Source organism: Marmota marmota, unplaced genomic scaffold, assembly GCF_001458135.2.
Source record: "Marmota marmota marmota unplaced genomic scaffold, marMar, whole genome shotgun sequence".
Classification (NCBI taxonomy): domain Eukaryota; kingdom Metazoa; phylum Chordata; class Mammalia; order Rodentia; family Sciuridae; genus Marmota; species Marmota marmota.
The window spans coordinates 39,752,722-39,767,563 of record NW_026000108.1 but is presented as its reverse complement, the minus strand read 5'-3'; the positions used below and the strand labels follow the sequence as shown (position 1 = coordinate 39,767,563).

The 14,842-nt window shown below is 35.4% G+C and overlaps 1 protein-coding gene across 2 annotated transcripts in view; it reads left to right on the top strand.

Moving 5' to 3' along the window:
* Scfd2 (sec1 family domain containing 2) overlaps positions 1–14,842 on the top strand; it is a 386,233-nt gene that overhangs the window by 63,091 nt on the left and 308,300 nt on the right. For both annotated transcript variants that reach the window (XM_015482103.2, XM_048784468.1), the window contains exon 4: positions 9,220–9,395. In XM_015482103.2, the coding sequence (XP_015337589.2) occupies positions 9,220–9,395 (176 nt within the window). The remainder of the gene's footprint in view (positions 1–9,219; positions 9,396–14,842) is intronic.

Below are 14,842 nucleotides of genomic sequence, written 5' to 3'. Positions count from 1 at the left end.
CAGGTGAACCCAGTAGAATTATCTTCGTGCAGCTTCTTCAGCTGGGTTCAATGTCAGCAATGGCTACAGGTACCTTAGTGGCCCAGGATGTGGGAATATTTGGCAGAAGTGGTGGCAGGGTAGATTGTTAGGCTTCTCAGCAGCAAGAATTTTAGGGGTATTCCAATTCTCTTTTTCTTATTGAGGGGTGACTTAGCTGAGGGCATCTTTCTTGGTATCAGGTCTGATGTGACCTATACACAACCACAGCAGTGCTATGTTCCAGGGCATAGATTCTGCCGTGTGACCAGCACGTGTGACTAGCTTCATGCTAGAGGTCCTAAGCATAGAAGTTAACTAGTGAGATCAAAATAAACACACATAAACTCAATTTACCTTTTTCTTGACCAGTTCAGAGATGGCCCTTCCTGGCTCCTACCTCGAGCTACCTGGTGGGGTAGCAAGGTTTACACAAGAGACTAGCAGGAGAGAGGAAGGAGCACGCCAGAGAGTGGCCTTTTATTGGGGAACAAGAAATTCAGGGGAAAATTCCATCCAATGAAGGTCGAGGGGGACAGCATTCCAAGGTCAGGGTCAGTGACTGGTCTCAGGGTCAATGGTCAGTCACACCCCCACACGGATGGGCTCTCGCACCTAAAAAGGGTGGGGATAAGTTCTGACACAGCTTGGCCAGAATGCCTCACAACCAGTCAGGGAGGTGCCCAATCACGTGTGAGAATGGCTTCCCACAATAGATGGTTAAAGTTGCTGTAGATACTGGGGTCAGGGGATTAGTGTCTTGCTGAACTATTGGGATACCTGCAATGTGGGCACAGTTTCAATCCCTGATACATGGGTAGATGCAACTTTTCCAAAAAACTGGGGACTGTGGCTTTGAAGAATTCCCTTGTAGCTTGGGCTTAGGAGGGAGGGGTATAGTTGTGACTCTGATCCTGGAGGTTGGAGAACAACCCTGGAATGGCCCTGGGGAAGAAGGAATGTTCCAGAGACTTAAATCTTGGGTAGCAGAGCACAGCTGCAATTTGGGCTCTGGAGTCAACAGGGTACAGTGGTAACTGGAGCACTAGGAGAGGAGTACTGCATTGAGGTGTTTATAGACCCCAGGGTGATGAGACCCAGAAGTGAGTCTGGCTCTGTGAGACTGGGTAAAACAGCATGAAAAACTCAGAATGGCAAAAGGGAAGGGGCATGGAAGTGAAATGATAGGTGTACTGCCCAGAGAGCTCAGACTCCTCATCAGTTCAGACTCTGGTGACTAGTTCAGATCCAAGAGCTCTGTAGCTCTGTAGCTCTCTGGACCAGAGGGTGGGTGGCACAGCTCGGATAAGGCAATGTTTCCATGAAGAGAAGGACACCACATCATTTCAGGTTCCTGGAGGTACAAATGCTGTGCTGGACCAGGGCTGCAGGTCTCTGAGAGGCGGGTCTTGCAGGGAACAGTGCTGTACTTCGGTTGAAACTGTCTGCAGTTGAAACTGTGATAGCTTGGCCATGAAATGGTGCTCTGTCATATGTACATACATGGTGCTATGATGGCAGAGCCTTAGGGATGAAGGGATGCAGTGGCTACTGGCCTTTGGAGCAGGATGAACTCTAGAAGGAGCTCTGGCTTGAAGATGCACAAAATGCTAGCGGCTTGAGCCATAGTGGGCAGGACACAATATGAACTTTTCTGGAGTAGTGTGATCTGCATTCCACTGTAGGCAGTTCCAGGTAGCTCCTAAGCTGAGCTCAGGACCTGTGAGGCCTGTAGGATTCTCCAGTAGTTGAGGCAGCAAGTGTCTGGGAGAACAGGAGCAGCTGGAAACCTCCTGCATACCTTTTTCCTGTAGGGAGAAGACCCACCCTTCTGTTTCAGACTGGGGCATAGGGCAACACAGACAAAATGTTTCCTTTCCTTCTCTATGTGGCCATCCTAAGTTTTGTGCTTCACAGGATTTTTGCTGCTTCTTTCCTGTACTGTAGACTCCAGTAGTCTCCTCTTAGTCACTCTCTACAAAGAGCAGTTGTTTATTCATTCTATTGATCCTTCCCCTGGGTGAAGGAGGAGGGGGCGAGCATTGAGCACCTCTAGTCGGCCATCTTGCTTATTACTCCTCCTAGGCTTTCTCAACATAAGGAATCCTGAAGGTTATGCTATGAGTTAGGCAGGAGTTGAAAATCCCTGAGAGCATGAGGTGGTGAGAAGGCCCGTGGCTGTAGGGTGGGAGGTTCTCCTTTAGGAGAAGAAATTCCTTTCCAAGTCAGAGTGGACCATCAAGGAGATGCTTCTTCTCTGGCAAGCTAGAGTTCTGCCCTGGATAACTGGGGGCAGGGTGTGGGGCTGGGGGAGAATCTCTTTTCTTCTTTGCTCTATACATCGTTTATAAATGTTGAACCAGTGTTTAAGTTAGCTTTAGGAAGGCTACATTTCCACAGAAAGCCAAATCATAAATGTTTCTGGTGATTTTATATTTCTCTGTTCTGCATAACTTCAGGGAGAGCTATTTATTTTCTGTATGTAACCCCTGATCCTGCAACAGTTACTTTATTCCATAATAACCTGGAAATAGAGCATATAGCACATTTCTCAATTTTGGACCCATGGAATTGAGTTGATTTATGTAATTAAAATACTCTTTTCACATTAGTTTCTTCTTCTACTATTATTATAATGGTTGTAGAGCTAAAAAAAAATTTTGTGTAACAAGAAACACATACTATTTAAAGGATATACCAGAACACTTTTCTCAATATTTATGGTGTTATAAAAATGAACATTAATTCACAGCTGGGCTTTATCCAAGTTTCACTATACAGATGGCTGTGTATACTGCCCTTCAAATCCCTGTGGGAGAAGGTTTGTAATTTCTTCCCTCTTTCCCCTTTAATAACTTATTTCAATGTCTCATAGTCATCATGATCAAGATTTTTACCCCAGGTCTGATTTAAATCTCTCCACCTGTATGTTAACCATATTTCTTTACCCTTTGACCTCAATTGAGGTGAGAAGCAGGCAGTTATTATTACTCTTCTATTTCTTTATTTGTTGAAAGACCATGCTTTATCCATTGCACAAATCAGTGATAGTAATAAAGTCAAATTTCTCAGAGAAAAACAAATATCTGTCCACTCTACAAGAAACAGACATTACTTTGTTTTAGAGCCAAGAGATTATTTTAAAAGTTACACTAGCTCAAGCTTATAAAAAATTCATATGACAATACACGTAAAATAAAAAGTGAACATATAATTCTTTCATTCCACTACTCCCACTACCCTGCTTTTTGAAGTAACTTTTTAATTAAATTAATATTTGCCTTCCAAGCATCTGTCTATGTAAATTGTTAGGAAAGTAAATTTAAAAAAACAAACAAAAATGAGAAAACAAAATCAAGGTGCTTGCTAATAGTATAGTAATGTGGTTTCCATCCTGATTTTTCTCTCTCCCTCTTATTAGAGTTTTGGCTACCCAGCATAAAAACCATGAGGAAACAATTATATAGTTGCACTTCATTTTAAACCTTATATCTATTTTAAAAATCATGTTAAATTGTTACATCAAATAATATTTTAAGTATGAGGATATTGATACAGCCATGGGAAACTACTATACCATATTAAGTAAAATCTAGCAGTTTCACAACTGGGTGTGTATCCAGTAGAAATGAGTGCTTATGTCCACCAAAAGACATATATTAGAATGTTCATAATAATGAACATATAATGTTTTATAATGGCCCCAAACTATAAAACATAAATGAGCTTTAATAGCAAAATGTATAAAGAAACTAGTGTAGTCATACAGAACAATAAAACACAGTAACAAAATGGATTTTTGGATAGTATGGAGCAAATGAAGCCAGGTGAAAGCGAGTACATATGTAGAATTTCATTTAAATGAAGTTCAAAAGCAGACAGAATGTGATTTGTTGTAATAGAGAGCAAAGTACTGGTTTACCTTTGGGAATTGTTGACTGGATAAGCATTCCAGGGAATCTCCTAGGATACAGAATGTATGCTAGACCTTGATTCAGGAGGTGATTATATGGACAGACATATGTGAAACTGATTTGAACTATGTACTTAAGATTTGTGTGCTTTACTATATGCATGTTGTGCTCCTCACTTACCAACTCCTTTATACCAGAGGCTTCTGATCTTGGAGTTCATGTTCTGGAAAGGTGGCTTCCTCTTTGATGCAGGGTCTTTTCACATATTCCAGGTAAAGTCTTTTATGGAGATGGCAGCAGCAGCAGATGATGATGATGATGATAATGATGATTTTTGCTTTATCAATTAGTACTCTTACATTCCTCTTTTGCCTTTCAGGAAATTATATTTCATTAGATTAAAATGCGTAATAATTGTTTCACTATATATAAAAAAGAGTTCAATTATTACTACTTGATTTTTTCTCATTTCTATTGCTTCTCTGTTTCTTGGTATAAGTAAATACAGTATATCTTCCAGATGGATGTCCTGTTCCAGTTATATTCTAATATGAATGGTACTTTTTCATTTGGGCATGGGGAATTATTTTGAAGTAATAAAATTTTTCTGAAATTACATAGCATTTGTATAATTCAGTGAATATACCAAAACCCACTTAATTGTGCGTTTTTAGGGTGAATTTGATGGTATATGAGTTATATCTCTGCAAAGCTATTTTTAAAAAGAGCTTTTAGAAATTAAAGAAATCATTGTGGAAATAAAATATTCAACAAAAGTTTGAAGATAAGTTCTGAAAAATCTAAAATGTAAGAAAAAAAGAAGATGACTTTGAAAAGATGAGGGAAAATAAAGAAGATTAAAGATACACAGAATGAATTCAGGGGTCCCCAAACTATTAAAAGTTTCAGAGAGAGGAAGTAGAGGACAGGAAATTAGCAAAGAAAAAATGTGATCTTTCCTAGTGTTAAAAAATTTCAAATTAAATAGTCTTATCCAAGCAAGTAGAGAAGATTTTTTTTAAAACCCTCTAAATTAAACACTGTGATTCTGTGATTCCCCAGATACCAAAGAGTAAGAAAATCTTAAGGACCCCAAGAGAAGCTCATATGCAGATGAACAAGACTGAGACAAGCACACATTTCTCTTTGGCAACCTTCAATATCAGAAGACAATGAAACAATGAATTATTTTCAATCCAAGAATCCTAGATTCAGATACATTGTCATTAACTGTGAAGGCAGGAAAAAATAATTTTCTGACATAAAAATACTTTGCTTTCCATTCAGCTTAAGGACATTCACCAAAACAATATGGTTCATTAAGAAAGAAAAATTGGGGACTTAAAGAAAATATAGATCCAACTGAAGCGAGCAATGGAAGGAATTCTGGCTGATGGCTGTGTAGATAGGCCTAGAGAACAAACTGCCACAGTGGAGTATTCTGGGAATGGGGAAAAGCATCAACTACAAAGATAGGACAGTGTATTCAAGGTTAGAATAGTTTAAAGCTTGTTCAAGAAGATAATAAAAATACTAAAGAACAAAAAACATGATTGAGCATTCTAAAAAGAAATAAAATATTCTTGTGAATAAGTAAATTGTGAATAGTTACATACTTAACAATGATGTAAATAGTATAGATTGAGTTTGAACTTTTAGAATCAAATATAGCAAAAACAGATAATACTGAATCATGGTTATGGAATAAAAGTAGTGCTACCAATTTTGGGCAGATAAACATAAAAAACATAAAAGATGATTTAAAAGATGAAAGGGGGAAAAAGAAATAAAGGGAAGGATCAGGGACTTAATATCCTCTTCTTAAAACTTGAACAGCCATATGATACCTTCAGTGGTTGACAGCAAAAAAGAAAGCTTTGGCATGTAATGTAAGTTTTAAAGATAACCAATAAGTGGGGGAAGAAGGTGTTGAACTCTTGTCTGCTTTCGGGCTGTGTGATGATCTTTTTGTTGGTATCTTCCTACCCCTTTTTACAGCTTTCTATCATTCTGGTGGGTAATTCTGGTGAGATCTCCTGAGAAATAGATGTAAACACATGTGCTCAGGGTAGCCATTTGAGCCTTTTGTACATTATTAACAAAACTCCTAAACCATATACGGAATTCAGGCTGTTTTCTGTTAACTGTTGAATTAACACTCAAAATTTATTGAATGGTGCAGTGAATAATTTTAGCAGAATTGCCTGCTTTGGAAGGGAAAATTTTTGTTTTGCAAAATCACGCGCTAGGTGTCAAGGCTCATGATTGAGATGTGTGTATGTGTGTGTGTGTGTGTGTGTGTATATATATATATATATATATATATATATATATAAAAATTGGCAGTAGCCTGTTAAAAAATCTATTCAACCTTGTAATCAGAGCACAAACCAAACAACAAAAATCTTGATAAAAATACTAGTACATTTAGAAAGACATGGTCAATTTCTATATGTAAATGTTAGAGCAAATGTAGGACTTGATGTAGATGAAAGAGTTGAAGATAGCTCATTGCAAGGTAGTATGAGAGGAGTTGAAGTTGTTTAGTTATGGAAGCAAAAGCAAAATGAACTGAAGATCAGGCAAATCCAACAGGAAACATTTTAAGATAGGGCATGTGGCCAGCAGAGCCAAGAGGAAGAGCTGGGAATGAATGGGCACTTCATGCAATACTTAGTTCCTTCTGTGGCTTGCAGAATCCAGCTGTGCTCATTTACTTTGTGTTCAGTTGCTGTTATTTGGTGATACCAAATATTAAAATAATGAGGAAAAAATTCACAAATCAACAGGTGTGACTTTTGTGAAATGTTAATATTATTCTGTTTTGCCAATTGTGTATGAAATAATGAACAGGGTCTTAGAAGAGTATATTATATTTAAATATTCCCATATGCTTTGTTTTTATCATATTAGAAAATGATTGAGAAAGGAGAAAAATGAAATGCCAATATTTGATTTCTGGGGATGTGAGTCTTAAAAATATAAAGTCTGTACACATTGGGTTTTTCATTCATGTTTGTGGGAATATGATGAATGAAAAATGTGCAATGACAGTATGGTTATATGTTATATCAAGAGATTTTTAAAAAATAGCTAAATGTACTATTTTTAGACAAAATTTTTGTTGGTTATTATTTGTTCCCACCACAACAGTTATGGGATTAAATCATACATGGCACTAAGAAAATACTCTTTATTTTAAGAATTCCAATAGAGAATTAAATATATGTAGGTAATTTACTTAATTTTACTAAGTCACAAAACAGGTTGAACAAACTATAATTTATTGTGTATGCAGTAATGGGAAGAATAATCTCCATAATTCATTTGAATTTAACTGAATTCAATATTGAAAGGGTTTTAGAGAATATAAAAATACAATACTAAATTCTTTTATTTTCCAGATCTGAACCCTTTCCCCTAAAAGATAATTATATTTCAGTAAGAGTTTTTAAAAAATGTATAGAATTGGTGATAAGCTTTGTATTTTTCTCTTAACTAAATTGAAATCAGAAGTTTATTTCTTTCCTTAAAATTAAAAAAGAAGAACAATAAACCCCAATAGCATTTCTTGCTTGAAAACCACTTTTCAAATGTGAAATTGTCACTTTTCAAAGAGTTACTATACTTTATGCAATTTTGATATAAAATAATCCTTGTTTTATAGCTTTTAAAAATGTGTTGCAAAGCCTTCTGGGTTGACATTTTAAAACCACCATATAAATCTGCCTGACAAGTTATTTTTTTTCCTATTTTAAAAGTAAGGTATGGATAAATGTTCTGCACTTTACTTTTCAACACCTGGTTCTAGTTGCTCATTGTTTTAGTTGATGTGAACTAAGAATCTTTATTCAAGTCATTAATCTTACTACAACATTTTTGGTAGCCAATTCATTGATTTCCATTTTTTGGAATTACATTTTTTTGTGATTAAATTAAAATTTTGAAAGTGTCATGTCACAAGCCTATATTTTAAGGCATTTTTGTGAAATACTTTTTTATTGAATTTCAGTTAGCATGTTATAAATTATTAGGACATATCTAATGAAGTGTTTGTGAGAAAAGGATTTACTGTGCAAAGGGGAACAAAATAGAGCAGGAATGGTGAATAATTGCATAGTTCACAGTGTTGTGCTCTGTTGGCATTTCCTGTTATGAAATAACCCACTTTGTTTCTTTAGATCACATGCCTTATGTGGGAAGATAGCATTATATAAATCTGAGTGACTAAGTCTGACTCTTAGCCAGGAAAAGCTAACAATAAAAAGTTTGCCTATGTTTTTTAACTGAAGACACTCTTACCTTTAAAATGTACATATGGTGGGGCTGGGGCTATGGCTGGTGGTAGGGAGCTTGCCTAGCATGTGTATGAAATAACAACTAAACATACTTGAATTTCAGTATCAAAGAACAGCCCACAAGGAGGAGGTGGGTAAAATGTATAGGAATGATTTACTTGAGTTCCAGCTATGTTGACCCCATTGCTTTCTTTATGCCTGATGATGGAAATCTGGTGTCCAGCGACTTCATGCAAAGCACCAGTGAATGGCAGGGATGAAGTTTAAGATTGGAGAGTGGCAGTGAGTGAGTCAAAGACTGCTATGGGAAGAAATTGGACTTAGGGGGTCTGGGGGAATGAATTAACAAATTGTTGTGTGCATGTGTGTCTATGTGTATCTTGTAAAATCTCTAACCTTTTCTATATCTGGGTGACCAGTATAGCAAATGTGCTACATGTTATACCAAACCCTTTCTTCTGATATTTCATTGTCTAGTGTTTTTGCCACCCAATTTCTCCATACATTTTTGTTCCATGTAACAGTTTTTATCCTCACAAGTGTTTATGAACCCACTGATATCAATGATAAAATTTAAGCTATAGTCATAACATATTTCTTCTCTTATTTTATGTTATATCTATAATTAGGAATCTGACCTTTTGGATTCCTATATCATATATCATGGAGTGGTAATCTGAAGTTCTAGCTATAGTCACATAAAACTGATATTTATTTGAAAATTGTTTACAGTTTATCACAGGATTTTAAAATGTATTCTACTGGCCGTATGACCTTGGTTTGGTCCCTTAACATCTGTTTTCTTACTTGAAAAATGCAGGTAACATCTTTGCTGTTGTTCCTGTTGGGAAGATTACAGCAGCTTAGGGGAAAGCGTGCAGTCAGTTCTAAAGTTCTGTGCAAATATAAGACAATGGTGTTTTTCATGGCATCATTATTTTTCCTACTCCCAGAAGAGGGTATGCTGATTAATTATTATGTTTCTCCAGGGAGAGTCTCGCCAGGACAGCTTACATCCTATATTCAGCTCTTCAAGAACAATCTCAAAGCTCTAAGGAATCATTGTGGACTCCTGCAGCTTGGGCTGGCCACAGTTCAAACTTTGAAACACCCGCAGACAGCCAAGTGGGACAACTTTCTAGCTTTTGAAAGGCTCCTTCTCCAGGTATGTTGCTATGGGAGCTTTTGACTTACAGGGAAAACTTTGATGTTTACTAGAGTTTCAGTAATGTATTGTTGACATGTGTGCTGCATCACATTCAGTAAGCACCTCCAAATTAAAATTTGATAGAAACTTTTGCCAGACCTGTTTCTAGAATTTTTTCGACAGTGACATCTTTGGCTTCTCAATACTGGGAATATTTTTTGAATGTTTGACTCACTTTTGGAAACCTCCTTTCAATTTTGTGCCATTTGGACCTTTCTTGATCTTCATGGCATCTTTATTCAATCCTTCCAATTTGTCCTTTAAAATAGCACTGCTATTTACATTTTTTCTGATACTGCTTAATCTCTAATCTTTAAACAACATAGAGCATGCGCCTTAATGATGTTTAGCAAAAGATGAAAAGAGATGAACTCCATTTGTAGTGTTTATGCAGAAATTTGTACATGGAGGGAAACTTTTTTAAAAAGACATTCTTTATGTTATAAAGTATAAATTATACTGTGCTTTAAAAATTATAAAATATTGTTAAATTATAAAATATTGTTAAAGTATAAAGTACTTTAAAATATAAACTTAGGTGAAAGGACAAACGTCTATGGACTCTCTATATAGTCTCAGTGTAATTTACCATTTAAAAATATTTATCTTTTAACTTTGTTTCACTAAAGAAATACAACTAGAGATAAAGTTGAGGCATCCTTGTTACTGAACCCTTCTCTGATTTGATTCTCCATTTACTTTCTCCAGAGGTATTTTTGTAAGTATTTACTTTTCATAAAGAATACAGAATATTGTGTTATAGGTTTTAATTTTTACCTAAGTGACATAATACTATAAATATTCCTAAACTACTTGCTTTTTCCTCTGAATATTTTATTTTTAAGATAACCCAATATGCTCTATTTAAGGTTCTAGTTTGTTCATTTAATCTATACCACAAATATACAATTTATTTATCTAATCCATAATGATGTTTAGTTAAGCTGTTCAACTGGTGCTTTTGTGTATGTGTGCGTGTGTGTGTGCATGCCTGCACATATTCATGTATATAAATAAAAATGATATGAATAAAACTAAGCCATTTTTATAGTTGTTCATCACTGTTTCTTTGTATAGATTTGCAATTCTTAGACTACCGATGAGGCTGATCATCTTATCTTTTATTTTTGGCTATTTAATTTTCTCTACTCTGAATCATTCATTCTTGTATTTTGCCTATTTTTTATCTGCTGTGTCACGAAAATCTGGTCTGACATTTTATATGTTAGACTTTTTAAAGTTATATCATGTAAATACTCTCTCAGATTGTCTTTCAACTTTAATTTTGATATGTTTTATTATATAAAAGTTTAAATTTTAACATATAAGTAATATGTTAAATATTACTCTTTATAGTTTGTGTTTATGTTTTATATTATTAATCCTTTTCTACCCCTAATTTCTAAATATATTGTTTGGTATTTTCCACTGTAAATTAACTTCTATTCTTGACATTCGAATTTTTAATCCATCTGGAATTTATTTACATTTATGATATAATTAGTATCTATTTTTTTGTCTTCCACATAGATAGCCCAATCTCCCTATACTATTTATGGAATATTCTATTATATTGTAGATTACTTCTCTAATAGTCATTTTTCTCTTTCTCATGTTGGCAGAATACCAATTTTGTTTCAATTTCTGTTTTCCATATGGTTCAGGCAAATCCTGTTTGATCTCAGATTACCTTGCTCTTCCTATTTCCATACTTGGTGATTGATATAGCAGTTCTAGGCACAACGAGGCAAAGTGAAGTTTACTGGAGGTGTTTCTAGGGAGGGTTTTCTTTTGTTTTGATAGAAAAGATATACAGTATAGAAGCAAGTCACTTTTTCTGCCTCCTAATGTATGTTTGTGACACTCTACACACTTTGTGATAAGAAGGGAAGCTCACTGGCATGCTGAGGAAGACAGAATGGTCTGGGTCCTAAGTGATGACTTTGAGAATACTTCAAAATATCTTGCTCTGTGACATGATAATTGTGTTTGGTTGCTATGACAAAAATATCTGACAAGGACAATGTAGAAGAGGAAAAGTTTAATTTGGGCTCATGGTTCCAGAGGTTTTAGTCCATGGTTGGCCACCTCCTTGGACCTGAGATGAGGCAGAACATTATGGTGGAAGGGGTGGGGGAGGAAAGCTGCTCCAATCCTGGCAGCCAGGAAACAGAGAAGGAGACAGGATCAAGACATAACCTCCAAGAGAATACCTCAGTGATCACTTCCTCTAGGCACGCCCCACCAGCCCACAGTTACCACCCAGTTCTTTAAAATGATCCCCATCAAATGGATGAATCTACTGATAGGTTACAGCTCTCATAATCTAATCACTACACCTCTTGCTTCCAGTAGAGCTTTTGGTAAGCTTTTTTTTTTTTAATTTTGAAAGTTTTACTCATATAAACATATTTGACAACAAATATAATCGACTTTTTTCTCATTTGAGTAAAGTTTTTAAAAAATTAAATTTTGTGATGTTTTGTTTTGATACATGTATAAATGTGTAATGTTCATATCAGATTAACCATAATCTATCTCTTCAAACATTTGTTATTCCATGATGGTGTAAACTTTCAAAATCCTTTCTTATAGCTTTTCAAAACGTGATAGCATGTTACTGTTATTTACAGTCACCCTACAATACAATATGCCCCAGAACTTCTAGCTTTGATCTAACTGTAACTTAGTGGCCACTGACTCTTTTTTTTTTTTCAGTCTTTTTAAAATTTGTTCTACTTAGTTATACATGTCAAAAGAATGTATTTTGACACATCATTCATAAATGAAGTATAACTCTCATTCTTCTGGTCGTACATGATTTAGAGTTACATCAGTTGTGTAATCATATATGCACTCAGGATAATACTGTCTGATTCATTCTACTATTGTTCCTACCCCTACATCCCCATCCCTTCCTTCACTCCCCTATGTCTAATCCAAAGTACCTCTATTCTTCCCTCTCCATCCCCTACAATTGTGAATTAGTATCTGCATATCAGAGAAAACATTTCAGCCTTTGGTTCTTTGGGATTGGCTTATTTCACTTAGCATGGTATTCTCTAGTTTCATCCATTTACCAGCAAATGCCATAATTTCATTCTTTAAGGCTGAGTAATTTCCATTGTGTATACATGCCACATTTTCTTTATCCATTCATCTGTTGAAGTGCACCTGGGTTTGTTGTGGGACACCTTTATCCAAACTATAACAATAATTATTCTATTACTTAAGCCATTTTAGTTGATGTTTTAAAGATAAAATATATTTATCTTTTCCACATTGATCCATAATGTATTAAGCTGCCATGTAAAGTAGGTTATAGTTTTTAGTTTCTAGTCTATTTTATTGGTCAGGGATTTTGAGTCCGTATGTCCAGTGTTATGCTCTTCTCTGAAAAAGAGATTTATTAGATTTGTGCATGGATATTCTAAAGACTTTAATGCTATTTTGAATTTGGTTTTTTAAAATTCAATTCTTCTGTAGTTGATTGCTGGCATTAAGGAATAGCTCAGCTTTTGGATAGTGATTATGTACCAAAAAAACTTGTTTCCTTACTTCTTGCTATTATTCATTTATTCTTTTAGATCTTTTATGTAGGCAATAATATCACATGCAAATAATGGCAGTTTTATTTTTTCCTTTTCACTTTTGCTACCACTTTCTTACTTTAATACATTGACTAGGAATACTAGGCCACTGTTAAAAACAGGTCATGATGTTAGGCATCTTCATCTTAATTCTGACTTTAAAGAAATGTTCCAGAATTTTATGATTTGATATTATATTTTCTGAGGTTTTATTTTATTTTTTAACATATATATGTTAAAATATATAATATAATATATATTTATGTATTTTGTTGTAGATGGACACACTACATTTATTTATTTATTTATTTATTTATTTATTTATTTATTGTGGCACCGGGGATTGAACCTAGTGCCTCATGCATGCTAGGCAAGTGCTCTACCACTGAGCCACAATCTCATCCCCTTATTTTATTTTTATTCAGGCTAAGGAAATTCTATCCTAATTCTAGCTTGATGAGGTTTTTGTGTTTGTTAATTCAACTAGTATTGAATTTTATGTTATGCAGATTTGGAAATTTTAGGTGACTATTTCATTATTCTCCCTTAATCTGTTAATATGATGAATTGCACTTCAAAAATTTTAAATGTTAAATAGTCTTTATTGTATTTCTGGTCCTACACACACACACAATGGTATGTTTCCACACACACAAACATTGCTGGATTTAGTTGCTGTCCCCTAGCCTTTGCATGGAGACCTTCTGATTCTGATAAGCCAAGCAGGGCTGCTGCTGCATAATCCCATCTCTGTCCGTCTCCCCAGGATGTCTTCTTTACCACTTTTGGTCCTTGATAGTCATGTGGACACCTTCCTCAACTTGCTTAGGTTCTTGTACTTTGCACTGGGACTTGCCTACCTCATCCTTCATGTGGATGCCCCCTCTATTCCCTTGGGCTTCAATAACCTGCACTAGACCCTGGCATACCTGTGCATAGAAAACCTCCTCACTAGCTTTGGCCCTGGTCTCTTGCACTGGGATGTGATTGCCTCTCCCTATAGACTCCCTCTGTGCTCTGATAACCTGCTTTAAGTTACTTTTGCAACCTCCCTCTTGACCCTTGCCCTACCAGGTGGACACAAACCCTTCACTCTGGAGAATGTAGCTCCAAAGTGAGAGTAGGTAGCCCCAAACCAAATAAAAGTGTTTCTAAGCAAGAATAGATAGAGCTTTTCTCCTAAGAAAGATAATCTGTCAATTTATTAGAGGTTTTTGAAGAAATTTGACAAACTCTTAATATTTTAATTTATTTCTAATTAACTTTCAGAATCTTTTGTTTCCTATTAGACTGTTAGACTACTAGATGTGAACACGGTATTTGGTGTTTTGCTTTCAGCAAATAGAAAAAAGAAAAAAGGACTGGGGAAAAGAAGTAAACATTTAAAATACTAAGACTCTACTTTCATCATAATTGCATATCACCCTGGCTAGCACTGTGTTAGTCATTTCTGGATCCTTAAAAGTTAGGGTTTTAGCATAGGCAAACTCATAAACTGGCCATTATAATTGCTCTTTGTCTATGAACATGCTTATTTTATACAGTATACACTCATCCATTAGTGTAACAGGTTATAATGTATGGTCAGCTGTCTCTTTTACAGACTTTGATTAGAAAATGGAGCATTTGAGTTTATTTTGAGCACGAGGGCAATGTTTAGCTTTTCCCAAGGGCTTGAGAGCCACTGAGAAAGCTCAGCTAATGTTAAAAATTGTTTATTTCTTTGGGAAGACTTATTTCTACTATTTTCTACCAGGCCTCCATCACTGAAACCTCAGTGTTGACTTTATGGCCTAAGTAACCTTATAGGCGACC